Source organism: Emys orbicularis, chromosome 3, assembly GCF_028017835.1.
Source record: "Emys orbicularis isolate rEmyOrb1 chromosome 3, rEmyOrb1.hap1, whole genome shotgun sequence".
NCBI classification, from domain to species: Eukaryota; Metazoa; Chordata; order Testudines; family Emydidae; genus Emys; species Emys orbicularis.
In genome coordinates this window covers 37,741,496-37,760,347 of record NC_088685.1, presented here as the reverse complement: position 1 = coordinate 37,760,347, position 18,852 = coordinate 37,741,496, and the positions used below count along the sequence as shown (strand labels likewise).

The 18,852-nt window shown below is 37.0% G+C and overlaps 1 protein-coding gene across 1 annotated transcript in view; it reads left to right on the top strand.

Annotated features, from left to right (window-relative positions):
- Positions 1-18,852, top strand: part of DCDC2C (doublecortin domain containing 2C) — a 108,921-nt gene that overhangs the window by 29,998 nt on the left and 60,071 nt on the right. Inside the window, exon 6 of the mRNA XM_065402188.1 lies at positions 10,572-10,617. Within this exon, the coding sequence (XP_065258260.1) occupies positions 10,572-10,617 (46 nt within the window). The remainder of the gene's footprint in view (positions 1-10,571; positions 10,618-18,852) is intronic.

Here is an 18,852-nt window from a genome sequence, read left to right as displayed (position 1 = left end):
GTTTGACTGTTGTACTAGTAACATTCATTTCACTGACAACGAGGAGTCCGGTGGCACCTTAAAGACTAACAGATTTATTTGGGCATAAGCTTTCGTGGGTAAAAAACCCCACTTCTTCAGATGCATGGAAGAAGTGGGTTTTTTACCCAAGAAAGCTTATGCCCAAATAAATCTGTTAGTCTTTAAGGTGCCACCGGACTCCTTGTTGTTTTTCTGGATACAGACTAACACGGCTACCCCTCTGATACTTGGATTCATTTCACTGAAGTGTTTCAGTCCTTGTCAGTGTTTTTTTTGTTTTGTTTTTAAATATTGAAGGCAAAAGGTGACCTGACCTTGTTAATATTCTTAGTGACTGCTGTCATTGCTAGTTTGTAGATTATCTAACATATAATAGTAAAGTCAGGGCATGTGCCGCCTTTGGGAAACTGAGACATGTTTCTGCATAACCAGCCTTATGCAGCTTCACCATTAAAAGATCTGCCATTTCTATACTGGCATATATTGGCATTTATTTCTGCAACAAATGTTTGCCAAAGAGTTATAGTATGTGATACTTTTAAAACACCCTTTCATAGTGCACATTGTTATTGTGATGTATTCTCTGAATTTCTTAAATTCTGTGTATTTTAAATCACAGCCTCAGCACTGCATTCACACACACACACATAAATATATATTACATTGCATTTTCTTATTACTTAAACACAGTTATCATTCATATAGAAGATGTATTTTCAATTACTGTTCCAGAGTTATATTGCTGGATCTTTTACTTTTTTTAAATAAAACCTAAAAGTATAATTTTATTGAATTTAATTATTAAATTGGTTTCTTTCTTGGAATTTCTACAAACTGCTTTCTAGACTGTAGACGATGTCTGTTAAAGGGCACCGACAAAGGCATTGCTGAACAGTGACTAGTTTTCACGTCTTTCAGGAATTGCTGAGTTAAGCAGTTTCTGTAAAGTGTCTCTATGGGATGTATGGTGTTGACTGCTCTGAACTGATTGCTATATTGAAAATATGGTTGAAGTATCAGGCAATATTTGTGGGTTTTCTAGCGATCTTTGCTAAAGCTATTTTTCTGTCAAGTTTTTTAATGGTCATTATTGTCAAGAGAAGAAAAATATCCATCATTTTCTCTCGGATAGTGGAACTGGATGCATGGTTCAGACTGTTAATCTTATTCATATGTGGTATGTTATAGCTTCTGCTTTTTTGTTTTTGTTGTCCTTTCAACTTCATTTTTATTTTTATACTTAAAAAAAATATACAGGCATTATTTTGAAATAATAATAATAATTATAATTAATGGAGATATCCCATCTCCTAGAACTGGAAGGGACCTTGAAAGGTCATCGAGTCCAGCCCCCTGCCTTCACTAGCAGGACCAAGTACTAATGACCAAGTACAATGACTAATCAATGTGCCAAATGCATGGATTCTCACTTTTTTCTGTAAATTACCTTTTGTATATAAAGTGCTTCATATCGGTTTGATATTAGAAAATTGATATTTTTAGTGGGCTTGTTCTTATCAAGCTTTCTTTTATTAGTTTTTGAACTAATGTCATGAATGTTAGAACCTAGACCCAGTAGGAGTATAATTGATGTTGGGTTACATGTATCTTTTGGCAGTTTTGTAATTTTGAAATATACAAGGGCGTAATAAATTTTTTACAGTATAATGTAAAATTAGAGCTCTAAATATTAGCTTCCCCAAAAACCCTAATAGTGAAATTCAGCCCTGGTGGAGATAGACAGCTCAAGGTTCTCCACTTTGCAGAATTCATCTTTGGGAGCACTCACCCATGAGGGTCTCCATGCTGGTCAGATGTGGTAGATTCTCTTTGTAGCGATGGTCACAGTCTATAAAAATATATTTGGTTGATTGGTCACTGAAATACAAATTAGGTGGTGGACCTCTGCATTTTGAGTCTGTCAACTTATATCTTTCTTTCAGACCTAAAATTGGATACACAAGAGAAGTTTCAGCTTCCGTTTCAGTCTATTGCTCTTGCTTTTTTGCGTTCGAGACTCCATTAAGTCAGCAGCCTTCCTCCTATTTCTGGGAAGTTGCTTATCCAGCATTCAGATTTCTTTCAAATGACGGTGTTGTATTAGAATGTTATTGCTCATAACAGGGTTAATCCTAATAGATTTGGCCTGTGCACAGTATGCACACATTTCATTAGTTTATGCCCACATCATTTTTCTTCTTCCAGGAGAAATTGCTTGATCAAGACTATTCATCTCTTTCCAGCTGTAGTGAAATCAGTTAAGTGGTGGGTTCAGCTAATTAAATACATGGTAGGATTCCACTATATCAACATTTCTCTAAGGTGATGGGCAGTTCCAATACTACAAATCATTTGCTTGGTATCATTTGCTTGGTACTTTATTGCCAGTGCTCTGATACGGGTGATAAACACAATAAACAACTTTGATCATCTCATCATTCATAAGCGGTTATAGTTGAAATGTAAATGATAGATGATCAGGCATCTGCTGTTCTGGAAATTCTGGTGGCAATCTCTGAATCCTCCCACCTGTTTATATAAATATTGTACTTGAGTTATTGTAGTCTCAATCTGTGAATCCAGCTCATCTTTACTTGAACTGTAAGAAGTCTTTATAGAAAGTGGTCAGTGTTTTGAATTTCACCTGAAATTGAATTGGCAAACAGCACAGAATATGGAGCACAGAGATACTGTGGCTATCAGAACGGGGGCCGGAATATACTCCTCTAGCAAAGGCTGCTGAATGATTTTGAAGAGTAGACCCACACAGACATTACACTGGCCTAACCTTGATGTGACAATTGCATAGATAATTGTAGCAAGGATTGCATCTGTGATGAAAGGATGCAATCCTTTGTTGAAGAAGAAATAATCAATTTCTGGTAACCCACTGTTATCAGGAGCAGAAATTACACCAGTAAAATCCTGAGATTGCAAACCACTTCGAAAATTTGTAGACAGAGGCCCTCATTTTCAGGTATTGCAGCAACCTCTGCCAACTCCACTTCTCTCTGCCAAAAACCCCCTTATCTCATCTGAACTGACTCTAGTTTCACCAAGGTTCTTATCTCAGCCAGATACTGAGAACACAGGGAAACAGTCATGTTCAGGGCTGATATAACTCAGCTGTAAGCATCCTTTACATCAGCATATTCATAACACTGTAAACCATAATGCCTTGCAGTCTCCCCCAGTTGCTTTAAATATACATTGAGTAAAAGGGGTCACAACAAGATTTTCAAACTGTGAGAGACTTCACAAGTGATAACACTCATGGAGGATCTGCCCAACTCAGACTGCTGGGCTTTCCCAAAAGGAATGTGTAATCACTTTAATAGCTCTGTCCACTCATTCCTAAATGTGAGTTCTCTTGAAGCCAAGAAATTCCTTATCTATAAAGCCTCTTCTCTTAAGCGTATACTTGCTTAGATGGGCGGTATCTGGTAGATTGCTTCTTGTTTCTTTATGTGTATTGGATTTCATTGACAAGTCTGGGTTGAAGACTAATCCATCAAAACACAAGATCAATTGCAAGCAATTCTAGGTGAAACTATTGAAGTTCTCCCTGTGAATCATAGGTCAAGGCACTTTCTAAAAGGCCTTGGACATATTTATCTACCAGTTTGGCTTCTGTGCATGATTTGGATCTAATTTAGACTTGAACAAGTTAGAAGATCCTCCCTCTGAGCCTATTAATGATTGTCATTTGCATTTCATATTTTTTATTTGAGGCAATTACATTGACTAGATGGGGAAGTGAGCTTCAAGCCCTCATAGGCCTTTTTGTTTTTTTCTGAAGACAAGGTAGGTAGCAAGGGCCCATACAAAGTCTGTTGATGGCAATGGGAGTCTTATTTTTATATGAACCAATTTCCCCTTCTTCTAGTGTTCATTCCCAAATCTAATCTCTCCAGTGTGAAGCTGTTTATCATAAGATTGGTGTCAAATGAGCTCTTTGCTGCTACACTGATGATTTGAGGGACTTTTACCAATCCCCTCGTCTCCTTTTGACTTCTGTTGGGTTAAAGCTGAGGGAAACTCATTTTCAAGCAACACTTGTCAGAGTGGATAGTTGAATGTACTTCCATTTGCCTTGATTTAGCTCAGATGCCTGTTCTTAAAGGTCAGTTAACTTATTTTACTGGAATGCTTCTTGTGCAGTCTGTATTATCAGATACCTATAGCTGAGTTCCATGTGGTGGAGTTCTTACCACACACTTATTCAGTATAGTGACTTGATATATTTCCTGAATAGATACTTTTTTAGAAGACTTATTCTTTGTTTAATAAAGAACAGTTTCTTCTGATAGCTTTGAGCCTTCCTGGGGGTACCCAGAGCTGTGAGGCATCTCACTACGACCTGTGCCTGCCAGGGGTCAGCTCCTCAGCTCCATTGGCTACGGACAACACAAGCACACCCCTATAGATCTATGCAGGCCCCAATGTCTCTTTGCAGGTTAGCAATAGGCACACTCCAACCTCTAAGCATCTCCCTGGAATATCCAGCCCCTGATCCATTGGACATTAACAGTAGTCACAGATTTGCTGCTCCCAAAGAACCAATACACCCCAGCTTATCAGTTCCACCTTAGATCACCGCTCTGCTTAACAGACAGCACTTAGATATGGTTATAATTAAAACAAATATAAGTTTATTTAACAAAGGATAGAGATTCTGGTATTAGCAAATAGAAGTATTGGAAACAAATGTTTACATATAAAATACAATCATAACATACATTCCAGACCCTAGACTTATTTAACTAGATACTTTTATGTCTTGCAGAACAATGCTCACCCAAAGTCCTAGCAGAATTTTACAGCCAGGCTGGGCTGTGATCCCACTTTCATGAGGCAAACACACATTTTCAGCTTGCTTCCTAGATGATGGTGTCCCCTCTCCTTTTTTGAAATGCAGTTGCAGACTATTGTCTGAGGGATAGCTCAGTGGTTTGAGCATTGGCCTGCTAAACCCAGGGTTGGGAGTTCAATCCTTGAGGGGGGCCACTTAGGGATCTGGGGCAAAATCAGTACTTGGTCCTGCTAGTGAAGGCAGGGGGCTGGACTCGATGACCTTTCTAGGTCCGTTCTAGGAGATAGGATATCTCCATTAATTAAATTATATCATTAAAACCCCAGGAGGTCCCCTTTTCAGAAACTTATCTTGGGGTTCCTTTGTTTCTGTAAATTCTCAGGTCTGCACCTGGCTCAGATAGGAAACATAGCCTGTCTCCATGGATGTTTTTTGTTCTACATGCTGATTAAGTTAGCTCTGAGGTTCACCTCACCTCAGGTCACAAGCTTTGCTTCAACTGTTTTGTAACCTAATATTTTATATTTTACATATTTCTTGAACCATTTTCTATACAAACTTCTTGCAACAATTATGATGACCAGTGGGCTACTAGCTTTTGGCAGAGACCTCACATGCCATACTTTGGTGAACTAATATACATATCTTTGACCTTGTAAAACTGTATGCACCCCCCTGTGCCCTCTGTCAGTTGGCACCAGGAGGTCCCTGGGTCATAACAGTATTTGTGGCTCTTTGACAAATTGTTTGCATAGATATTCTGTTTGTGATGTGTGCACCATTGGTGCATAAACTTGGACCTTTTTGGAAAGCATTGCCCACTGGTATTGGATGTGCACCCTACTTATGCCCTCCTCTTCCCCCTGAAGATATCATTTCCTTTCACTAAATCAAGAATCGAGTGTAAGATTGAAATAACAGGGATAGAAGGTAGCATAGATCTATGTAAGCAGGCAATCTTTCCCAACCCCCCACAATTTAACTTGGTAAGTAACAGTTCTTGTTCTTCAACAATTCCCCACTATAATTGATTAAAAAACAATCCCCAGACCCAAAGGAGGTGGGTCTTAGGAGCCTTACTTGGATAGATTGCAAGAGTGCTATCCCAGACCGAATATCTTAGACTCAAGGGTAGCCAATGCTTCATGAAGGTGTGAGCCTTTTATATCTCAACAAAGGGGGCATTTCTGAGACACGCAGTGGAGGCTCCTTAAACCTGGTGTAATATGCCTTAGCACCTGTTGGTACTGGAATACAAGAGAATATGCAGAACCTAATCCACTTGGACAATCTCTGAGTGGAAACCGACTGCCCTCTATTATTATCTCCTGTATTACAAACAAACTAGGTGTTTTGTGGAATTACTTGATTTTGTTTGAATAGTAGCTAGAAAGTGTAGCCTATCTTCTCCTAGTAGAGAGGGTCTTGGAAGAAACTACTGGAAAATTGATTGGGACACAGAGATCACCTTTCACATGAATGTGGAGTATGAGGGAAGGACCAGGTTATCATTATAAAACTGAATATGGCAGGTCTCCCACTAGGGCCTACATATTGCAAACTCTCCACAAATGCAGTCTTAATTGAGAGAATGCAGGGCCTATTATGGCAATTGCTCAGAGAGTGGTTCCATTAATTTGGCAATCACCACATTTACTTATATCCGAGAAAGGAGGCAATTCCTGAAAAGGAGGCAACACTTGAAATTAGACCTTTAAAATAATCTGGTCTCTCCCACAGTTCATGCATTTAGAAGAGATTTCACAAGTCAAAAACCACTATAGAACTCTTGTGTCTTCTTTCATCTCACATTAAGTTATTTTTAAAGTGAAGAGATAGTCCAGATTAAAGAAAATGGAAGACTGGTGAGGATGAGATCCTTTTTGTTTTGCCCAGATGAAGAACCACTTGAATTTCACAGAGCAGAAGACTTTCTAGACTCTCTCTCAGAGCCATCGCAGTCCAAGTTGCTCAGCCAGTTGGCATCTTTGTTCTCAGACTTGGGCACCTTGGATTGAGGTGTAGAATCTGTTCCTGGGATAAAAGTTCTGGCAGGTTGAGCAGAAGTACTGGAGTTTATGCTGCCTGGACCAGCAGGTTGAACCACCAAAATTGATAGGCCCATTCTAGCCCTGTGAGTAGTAGCATCTGTATTCTGTCTTGTCTGATCTTCCTCAGCATTTTTGGATGAGAGAAATAAAAGGTAACACATTGAAAAAAACATCTGGTCCAAGAGGAATCCATCTATTGGAGACCAGGATTATTTAGAGCAGGATTAGTTGCACTTGATATTGTGTTCTTTGGCAACCAGGTCTTCTGAAGTGTTCTCCAGATTTGGAGCAGAATGTTGATGAATGACTCTTTGAGAATTACTCTTACTGTGCACTGTATTTTCAGCTGAGATTTTCCATTAGGATTTTTACTTTTACTGGAAGACAGAGACTTGTGGGTGTGATATGGTGATGAACATAAATTCCAAAATACCAAGGTCTTACCACATTGATGCCTTGATGGGGGCAGTTTTGCAATTTATGCAGAGTAACACACTTTTGCAAAATGATTGTACATGTACATTTTGCAAAATGTGCTGTGCATCTTTGCATAATGTTGTGATTGTCTTCACATTTACTGGAATCAAATCTGGTCTTTGTGGTTTGCTTGTTATCTGTCTTTATATCTTGGTTGTATTCTCCATCATTGGTTGTAATCTCCGTCATTGGAGATTTTAAAGAGCAGGTTAGACAAACACTTGTCAGGAATGGTCTAGATAATACTTAGTCCTTCCATGAGTGCAGGGGACTGGACTAGATGACCTCTCAAGATCCCTTCCAGTCCTATGATTCTATTTTTAATTAGGTGTGATCAGTTCTTTCATTGCTTGCTAGCACATTCATTTGTAAGGCATAGTTTTTGCTAATTCTGCAAATATCTTATGTTTGCAAAGTCAAATCCATTTCTCTCAATAACCTTGCTTTGACCTGGTTATTGGTTACATTGCAAATAATGTCTTTAATTAGTGCATCTGTTAACTGTTCAAATTCATATGGACTGATGTGCTCAGTGAAAAGTTTATGCATTTGTTTCATCTTGGTATCTCTTAATATATTTCCAGAAGCAATTTATGGTGCCATAGTAATATACTGTGGTGTTATGGCACCATGAATGGCTCCCTGAAGCCTTTCAAAGAACCATGTGGAAAATATAAGCACTAATACAATGAACACAAATACCTCCACTATAAATACTGGACTTCTGAAACATCCTTATTTTTTTATATTTGAATAACTGTAGATTATATTGTAATTTAAATAGTTCGTAGTTTTGTTGAAAACTTTGATTTAAAAATATTTTTGTAAAGCTAATTTTGCAAATAGTATGTAGATAATCTCTATATTTTTAAAATTTGCATTGCCGTTAGGTTTTAAGGAACTTTGACATTTTATATTTCTGAGTATTGTTAAAACTGTCTACCTCAGGTACTTCAAGTACCTGAAGAAGAACTCTGTGTAACCTCAAAAGCTTGTCTCTCTCACCAACAGAAGTTGGTCCAATAAAATATATTACCTCACTCACCTTGTCTCTCATGTACTTAAAGCAGTCTTTTTTGGAACTTGTTGAATCTGCTGTCCAGTTCAAAAGAATCTACGAAGAGAATTCACAATATTATTGTGCATTGATAGGGATTGGATGATTCAGGGGGATTTGCACTGAGATACAGAACCTTTCACCTGTAGGTAGTCAGTTCAATTTAGATCAGAGTGGTAATGACTAAGAGGGACCTAAGTAAAGGGTGTTGAAGTTCTAACTGTAGTTCCTAGTGGCCAGGTGTATACTTCACAATAATCCCAAATGCACTAACAGAAATCCATTTCAGCCTTGGAAATTGAATGCTTTCACCCTCAAGTCAGGGTTTGAAGCATATTGAGGAATATTGTGCCATGAGTTTTTGGGCAGAATTCTTTTTTACTGGTTTCTGTGTGGACTTCTGCTAAAAAAATGATGGCATGGTATGGCCCATGAGCATGGAGCTGTATGGGATTTTTCACTGCTGCTTATGATTCTGTGGCTTGACTGACTTTACAGTCATCAGCTACACTACAAGTTGTGATGACATGGACTCAGGGTTGCCAGTGAAGATTAAAATTCACTGTGTTCTATGCCAAAAAACACATAACCCTATAACTTACAAAATGAGACCTTGATTTTGCAAACAGATGAACTGATGCAGACCCTCAGGCCTGCACTGAGTCCTAATAAAGTCAGAAAATATTAACCAAAGGGATTCTGTGTGAGACTAAGAGTCAGCACTGATACATCTGTTTGCAGGATCAGGGTCTAAATAAGACATCTTCTGTTGCATTAGTATTCAGGTTCATGTCCTTTGTATGCTAACCACTAATGGAAGACATGATCACAAACATGTGAGTAGGTCTGAAAGTCCAGCTAAGAGAGTTCAGTGGTACACATAAAAGCTATCCCATTTCAGTACATTACAAACTATGTTGTAAACAAGTTCTTGGTTCCCAGCAAAAAGTTGCCATTATCTGAAAGTTGCCAATAAGCGAAAGGCCTCCATTTTCAAATGGATGTATACGTGTACTGGTATGGAACAATGATGTACTATAGTCGTATTTTTGTATTGTATTATTGTTCGATACAACGTTAAAAATAAACAGGAAACATGAAAAAGCCACACATACAAAATTGTTTCCTTTAATATTATAATGTTTCTCTGTGTAGCTTCTGAAGTAAAATGGTAAGTTAAGTAAATGAAGTAAAACAGTCAGACTGTATCCTCCCTCCATCCCAACTGTTTATGTGACAGGCACAGGTAAATTAAAAAAGAAATGTTGGTATACTTACAGTCAACGCTTCAGGTGTGTCACACACAGTAAAATGTCACACAGTTTTAAGACCACAATTTGTCCAGTGTCATCACCGTTCTTTAGAATCTATGAAACAACAAATTTTAAAGACACCACACTTCTCAGCTACTCACACTAGCTTCGCCTGGACTCTCGTAGGGCCTCTAGAACCTGAGCTTTACTGGCGAGAAAGGTCCACATGTTTGAAGTCGTGACACAAAGCCGAAGTGCACAACTGTGCAGCACTGTGAAGTGTGTTATGAATGTTGGCTAAAGCATGTACAGCAGTAATGTGTGTGCACTGTAGGTAGGGGTGACCAGATGTCCCGTTTTTAAAGGGACAGTCCCGTCTTTTGGGACTTTTTCTTATATAGGCGCCTATTACCCCTCACCCTGTCCCATTTTTTCACAGTTGCTATCTGGTCACCCTAACTGTAGGTCCGGGAGACACACAAACAGTCACGTACTGTCTCGCATTTGGAGCCAGCAGATTCATTACAAGTGGAACCTCTTCTAATAAAGTTGTTGATAAGTGGCATGAGAGTTGCTCATATATGAATTCTGTTAATACTAAAGTCAATGGGACATGATTGGTTCTTGGAAAAACGTTGCTAATAACTGAAAGTTGTCTTTATCAGGATTGCTAATAACTAATAACACCACCTACTGTGTGGTCTTTTACAATGTGTTATACACTGCCTGTGTTGTATCTATTCAATAAACGGAGGAGTTCTGTCTTTAGGGCTGTCATAAGTAGTGCATTCATTTAGAATAGGTTTAAAATAGCAAGAAATAGATTATCATGGATAGTAATTTTTTTTAGTTTAAAATTGACAAATACTCATATTAGGGTAACTGTATTTTATTTTTAGCAGATATGGTGAGTCTCCAAAAAGGCCCAGAAAGAAAAAGGCAAGAGTAAGTGAAAAAATAAAATTAATAATTTTTATACTTTTGCTGCAATATATTTTAGTGTTGTTTTGTACAATCAACACTGTAGAAGTAGTAAAATATTTTAATGTTAACAGTTTGATAAAAATAACTCATTACATAATGGAGAATGGGAAATCTGCTTTAATTTATATTTCAACTCAAATGGTCTTAATTTTAGGCTTTTGCCACATCAAGTTGATAAAATGAAAATATGAAAAACATATTGATACATTTTAAAACTGGGCAATCTTTTTTTAAATTTTTCATTCTAATCCAATTGAAGAAAATTGTTACTAAATCCCTATTTTGGCTGCCCTCCCCATCTTGGCTTTACTTGTTTTTGTAAATCCTAGTGGAAAATTCAGTAGTTTCATTATTTAAATTTAGAGAAATGAGATATTTTATGAGGAGAGTCTTCATGCTATGAAATAGGGTTAAAAAAAACCCCAAATGAACCAAAAATGTATTGCTTCCTTTATCCATAGCACTGTCAATTGTCTGTTTAGATTGTGAGCACTTAGGAGCAGTGACCATTTCTAACTAGGAGCTAGATTGTAACCACAGTCTCACTCCTACTGATAAACAGGGACTACTTGTGTGAGTATCTGCTCATCAGTGGACTTATTATTTGTATTGCAACAAAACTAATTAGTGTCCGGTCCTATTGTGCTCCAGTAGGCACAATAGGACCGGATACTAATTAGTTTTGTTGCAATACAAATAATAATTTGAGAAGGAGACCCATCTTATTTTTTGTCTGTAAAGCACCTATGTCTCTTTGGCTGCTTTATAATGATTAATAATTCAGTTAAAATTATGTTAAGAGAACACAATGATTACATGGTTAATACATTCAAAAGGCAGGAAATACATTGAAGCTCTGTTGATACTACTATAAAATAGAAATATTCTGGCACTGTTTTCTTATTTGTCCAAGTCATTTCACTGACACAGACAAAAAACATTACTCAGAAGGAATGCTGGGTTGGTTGCTCTCCAGGGTGCCCTGTAAAAGCCTGTGTTAATTTCTGTGAGCAAGATGAGGGTAATGCACTCTAGTTATGCTGCTTCTAAGCTCCCTGCTGTCATCCAGCCTCCCCTCCCCCCCCCCCCCCCCCAGCTCTCCCAAATTTATAGGAAAGGAGTCCTTTTTGAAGACTTTTAGAGATCTGCATGGGGAGGAGGGATATGGAATGAAAGGTGGCTGAAAGAGCAGGGATTTGGGGGGCTAGGCGATTAGAGGGCTTGACAACTATATTTTGGTCCATTGAATGAGTCAAATGAGGGTTCCCTGAGGAACCTACTAGGGCTTGTGTGGATTCAGGAGGCCTCCAATGAGCTTCCTAAAGCTCACAAGAGGCAGCATGACTCCTAGGAGTCAAGGGCTCACTAGTCTCCTCAAGATTTCCATAGTCTAGTCTAGTTTGCCATCCTGGTTATGACAGTGACCAGTACCAGATGCTTTAGAGGAAAGTACTAGAAACTCTGTGATGGACAATTGTGGTATAACCTACCCATAGAGGAAGTTTTGTCCTAACTTGTTCCCTGGCTTTTTATCTCTTATAAATTTTGTACACTGTCTAATGTAATTGGATGCCTTCATTATCCTTATAAACAATATATAAATAAATTATCATCTTTTGAATTCTACTAAACGCTTGGCTTCAGTGGCATCTTGTGACAATATAATCAACCTGTAGATCTTATGTTGTGTAAAACAATGGTTGGTTGGTTTTTATCAGTTTTATAATTCTATTGCTCTTCTATTATGAGGAAGGGTTGTCAACAGCACTCGACATACCTGCTTTGCACCATTTATTATTTTATGTATCTCTAGCATATTCTTTCTTCTTTGTTTCTTCTCTAAATATGACAGCCCTAATCTTTTCAATTTCTCTTCACGTGGAAGTCTATAATATAAAAAGTAAACGTTCTCATGACTAAAGTGAGTTAATATATACTTGCAAAGAGATTTTTATACAGATATTATATGCACAGTTGATTTTTTTCCTCTTTTAATCCTCCAGACTTATTTCCCTATGATAATATTGCGTCTATGGCACTTCGTGCTGCATACAAGTTACCATAACAAGAAATAACTCTGCAGTGATGTCACAAACTTTTGATTCTTGTGGTACATTCAGAAATTAGAGCCCAAGTCCTGTCATGACTGAGTCTTGATCAACTCCCTTGAGTTTATTGATGTAAGTCACAGCAGGTTTGGGACTCTAGTGAGGTTGCAGAAGCTTTCATACTGTGGGGGTGCTGGCAAAGAAAACAATAGACTTAAATGTTTCTCTTTATCTGTTCTCTAAACTGAGTGGACTTGTAGGCTCTAAAGTTATACATTGTTTTGTTTTTGAGTGCAGTTATGTAACAAAAAAAATCAACATTTGTAAATTGCACTTTCACGATAAAGAGAATGCACTACAATACTTGTATGAGATGAATTTAAAAATACGATTTCTTTTGTTTATCATTTTACAGTGCAAATATTTGTAATCAAAAATAAAAATATAACGTGAACCCTATACACTTTATATTCTGTGTTGTAATTGAAATCAATATATTTGAAAATGTAGAAAAACATCCAAAATATTTATAATAAATTTCAATTGGTATTCTGTTGTTGTTGTTTAACAGTGTGATTAAAACTGCGATTAATCATGATTAAATTTTTTGAGTTAATCACATGAGTTAACTGTGATTAATCGACAGCCCTTGTATAATTATTTTTTTGTACATTGGATTGTTGCTGTGACTGTAAGCTACAGAAGAGAATTGGGAATTATCTTTTTGGAAAGCAAGATTATGCTGAATTATGAAGAGCTCAGAACTAATATGACAGAAGAAGCTGGATGTGGATAGGGTGGAGAAGGGATTAATGGATTGATTTACCTGTGGCAGTAAAGCATGAGAAGAGATGCTTTCTGGTTGTGAAAATATCTGGTAGATGTGAAACTCCAGAGCAGAAGAATCTATAGAATATGAACACTTGATGCAAACAACCTATTGTTTTTCTATCAACTTTTTATTAATTTTTTAAAATATATATAGAGAAAAAAAACCAAACTATATATAAACTTGTCATAATGCGTAAACTTCCCATAATATATTAATCATGTGCTACCTTATCTGAGCTATACTTGAAACATTTAATTATATATAATATGAATGGTTAAAATATAAATCAATTTATTTGTATTACTCAGTTGACAAACAACCAAAAGTTGTTTATAAAAATCCAACAAGCTATAGTAAATTTATTAAAATAAGATAAAAATAGAAGCAAAATTCAGAGGAGGTGGATAAAGACAGGGAGGGAAGGAAGTTGGTTGAGAGAAAAGGGGAAGAAAAAGAGGAGGCCCATGTATTTAATAGAGTCATTCAAATACTCCCAGGTGAGCATCCCATAACTCTGAGAGTTTTTCTTGGGTATTTCTGTTGTGGTATACAATTCTTTTCATAGTGGCCAAATTGATGATGTCTATGCTCCAGTCTTCGTTTCCATTTTTGTAGTACTAGTCTTTTAGAAGTTATTAGTGCTCTGCTGAGCCAAAGTTTTTCAGATTTATTCAGCATCCAGTTAACATCCATTAGGTTTAAAATGACCTGTTTAGCTTGTAACACAATTTTATTTGATAGGAAAAAATTAACTCTGCAGTCTGCCAAAAACATTGGTATAGGAGCATTCCCAGAGCATATGGGTTAAGTTAGCGTCTGCTGAATCATAGTGCCTACATTTATCTGACCTAGTGGCATGTGATTTGAACAGTTTGAGAAGGGTCCAATGCATTCCCAATATGATTTTCTGTTGGATTAATTTTAAAAGGAGGTCCAAGGAACAGGTCAGAGCACTGGCTAAAATTTGTTTCCATTGTTTACCAGAGATGGAATAATTTGTCTAGTTCCTTCTTCCATTTCTTTTTTAGGGAATCAGTGTTTAATGAAAATTTCTTGGCCAAGTGTGTATGTACTGTTGCCATAGGTTTTGGCAATCTGAGTAATATTTGGAGAAATGGGTAGTGGTAGCGCAGGTATTGGGACCAAACAGATGGGAGATGGCATGTTTAAATTGGACATATTGACACTCCTTAGTCTGTAGACTGAAACTTCCTTTTAATATTGTAAAAGGGAAAAAGATATAATTTTCAATAAATTGACTGATGGTCAAAATCCCTTTCCTAATCCAATCTGGCCAGATGATGGGTTGCCTGCTCTAGAGTTTCAAGTTACCACAGCTAGATGCTTTGGTATGTAGAAGAGGGTGATTTTTAGATTTAGTAGACTTGGTATGCCATGTATTTCTGGCTGTCACAATAGTTGGTAATTGTTCTTTAGGGAATCAATAGTAATAATCCAAGTGCAGTGCATTGGAAAGGGCTAAAGGAACAACCAATTCTTCTTCCATCTGGAGATAATCCAGGGTTCTATAGCATGAGGGAATGAGCCACTGTGCTTCTTGGCTAAGAATTATTGCCTGATGGTAAAGTTTAAAGTTCAGAAATCTAAAATCACCTGTTTTGACAGGGAGCTGTAATCTTTGTCAGGAGATTCTGGGTTTGTTACCAGCACCCCACAAGAAGGACCTGAACATGGTGTCAATTTTGGTAAAATAAAATAGGAATGTGGATAGGGAGGGAATTCAGAATAAAAAGGATTCTGGGAAGGGCATTCATTTTGATTATTTTTTTTCCCCAAAGGGGGAGAGGTAGTACCTGCCATCTATTTAAATAATGATTAATAGGAGCTTGACTGTTTTTAATTTAATTAGGGAACAGGATGTCCAAATATCTGAGGTGCATCTGTTGCCATCTAAATATCCCGATAGGAGAGCTACTGCCAGCTAAATCCAATAAGATCTTCATTGTTTCTGACTTATCCCAATTTATCTTGTAGCCAGATAATTTACCAAAATTATCTATTGTTTGTACAATATTTGGACTAGCTTGATCTGGATTTTTAATTAATAGGAGGATGTCATCTACATATAGAATGATTTTTGTCTCCGGAGACCCTGATTTGATCCCTTGAATCCCTTGGTTCCCTAATTAGTTCTGCATGTGGTTCTAATGTTAGATTGAACATGGTGCGGGGGTGAGGGGCATCCCTGTTTAGTTCCCCGAATCATATCAAAGAGGGGGGCTTTTGTGCTATTTGTTAGAATATGAGAGTTGGGATTGGAATATAACAGTTTGATCCATGAAATAAAGGATTTCCCCAAAAGAATTTATCCAGGGTAAGAAACAGATATGTCCAGTTCACTCTGTCAAAGGCTTTCTATGCATCAAGTGAAATGATTGCATGGGAATTTCAGGAGTCTTGATGGAATGCCATAACATTAATCAACAGATATGTGTTGTCTGCACTATGTCTTTTTAATAAAACACAGCTGATTGGGGTGAACCAAATCACTCATTACTTTTTCAAACATCTTAGCCAATATTTTTGAGAGTATTTTCATACCAGTATTGATTAAAGAGATGAGTCTATAACTGTAATACATTTGTGCAGGTTTACGTCGTACAGTAATTAGGGCTTCCCTCATAGTAGGAGGTAATGTACCTTTCTTTAAGGCATCTTCGTAAATGTTTAACATCTTAGGCGCCAGAATATCTTTGAAACTTCGATAGAATTCTATCAGAAGGCCATTAGGGCTGGTGGTCTTGCCCCGACTTTTAACTAAGGTGTATATATAGTGTAAGAGATCTTAGCCTTCACCAGCAAAAATCTACCTTCCTCATCCTTATTTACTCCTAATATTTGTAATTTGAGTCTTCTATGAAATGAAATTGCTACACTTTTGGCAGTGGACGAGAAATTGTTAAACACCCTTCCCCCCAGCCCCTCCTCCTAAATTTTCTGCCTCCAAATCATTAAGGTGGGTTTCCTGTAGGAAGATATCTTTTATTTGAATAATTAGTGCAAAGGAGGAGGTTCAGCATCAATTATAAAGGCTGAGCCTTTATAGTGAAGGAATGAGAAATGCCCTGCTGTGAAAGGTGTACGGTTGTAAAAATATGGATCAAGGTAAAAAGATCATAGTAAATTAGGGTAGGCATACTACAGTTTGATTATCAATAGTGCAGGAAATTAATGGTGCCAGGGGAGGCATTGTAGCTATTTTTATAATGTAGGAAACAAATAGAATGTACATAAGCCTGTGGTATTTTTCAGTTTAATAATAGAATTATTGTCATCCAGCTATAGTGAATTGGAAGAAGACTTGAAAGAGTAGCAGAAATGTGACCTTACAACAGTGTTAGTGATTACAGACAACATAGAGTATCATAGATGAGTGCAATGTGTTAAAGTGTAGCCTGATTGCTTATTTGATTCAGATGGATGAATATCTGAAGTTATATATCGAAACCAACCTTTCAACATTCATGTGCTGTACAGTTGACTTGTTAATATGAAAATTTCTAACATAATGAAAAAAGATGTGGACTATAGGGAATATTTTGTATTATTACACATGCAATAAGAATTAACCATGTCTAATGTGTAAGGTTGTAATCACTATTCCAGCTGCTAGAAAGAAAGATTTAGTAAGATTGTAACTACTGAATGCATAAATTAAATGTAATAAAGCTTGTTAATATAAGACTTCTGTATTAAAAACAACTAGTTCATTCACAAAAATTGCTGAAGAGAAAAATTATGTAACTTGTGAAAAATTCAGGTAAGGGTAAGATTTAATTTTTTTGCAATTTTTTGTGTACATAGCAGGGGCACTGCAGTTTAATAAAGTAAGCCTAAAATATAAATAAAGTTCAGTGAAGGACACATGCTTCTTACTTGACATTTTAGGTTAGTAATTTCAGGGACAAGGCAGTATCTTACGATAAATGTGAAACATTCCCATCATCAATCAGCATCATAAAGAAGCAACACCAGAGTTCAAATGTTAGCAAATCTTCCATTTTAATACATGTTCAGATTAGATGTGTGTTCTATGATGGAAAACACAGACTCCTCTGCTTTGATGAAACAGCAAAATGTCTTTTGCATGCACCTTCAGTCATTTTGTGTGTGGAGATGGATTGACTTCAGAACAGGCTGCTACTGTTCTTTATTTAGGTGGCTATATAGTTCATCCAAGACTGTCTTGGGAAACTATTTTTTTAGTATTGAGTATTCTAATCTATTACAATAATGCTGAAATGTAACTAGGTTTCTTGAAATAAGTGTTATTAATTAATAAGTATAGTATTTGTAATAGAATGTTGCATGTTTAGCACTTTCTTTCCTTTTCTGTAATTGTAACTTCTGAATATGGATAGGTTAAATGGGGTTTATTTTTAAGTGAATTAAGAACACCTAAAAGGTGCCAGAGCAAAAGCTGAATGACTGGGGATGGGTCACTTGATAAATTGCCCTGTTCTGTTCACTCTCTCTGAAGCATTTGGGACCAGCCACTGTCAGAAGGCAGAACACTGGGCTAGATGGACCCTTAATCTGACCCAGTATGGCCATTCTTATGTTCTTATTTAAAGCAATGGAAACTGAAGTCCTCTATGTATAAAATAAGCACAGTGTGGATAATTACAATGAAATCTTCCATATACTGCCTCTACTAGTGCATCCGAAGAAGTGGGTTGTAGCCCACGAAAGCGTATGCTCTAATAAATTTGTTAGTCTCTAAGGTGCCACAAGTACTCCTGTTCTTTTTGCCTCTACTAGTATAATTCTACCCAACTGAGAAACTACATCTAGAAATGAGAAAGTAGTTCAAATCCCATGCTGATTTATGTCTTGGATTATGGTTGCTAGCTAGGGTGACAATTGGCATCAACTATGATACTTCACTAGGAACTATACTGAGACTACTTGCTAATTTCAGATAGGCCACGGAACAGACATCAGATATTAACAACATGCAGTCATTTCCAATCCAGTATGGACTGAGAGTGTAAGCAAGAAGTGAAAGATTCTGTATTCTAACTATTTTTATGGATTGTTATGGCAATATAGGTTAAACCTAAAAGGCACATGTACTGTATATAAATCTCCTATAAGTGTCCTGTTCTGCAGTCACTTACTACTGGGCACAGTGCTTACTATTGTGAGTTGGCTCCCTGACATCAGTACAGGGACAGGTCTATTTGTTGAAGGAGTTCAGTGGAAGCTTGCCTGTTTACAGCAGAGCTGAACTTGACCACTTATGTGATTTTTGACATCTTACCTGTAACAAAGTTAAAAGTAAATGTATCCTTA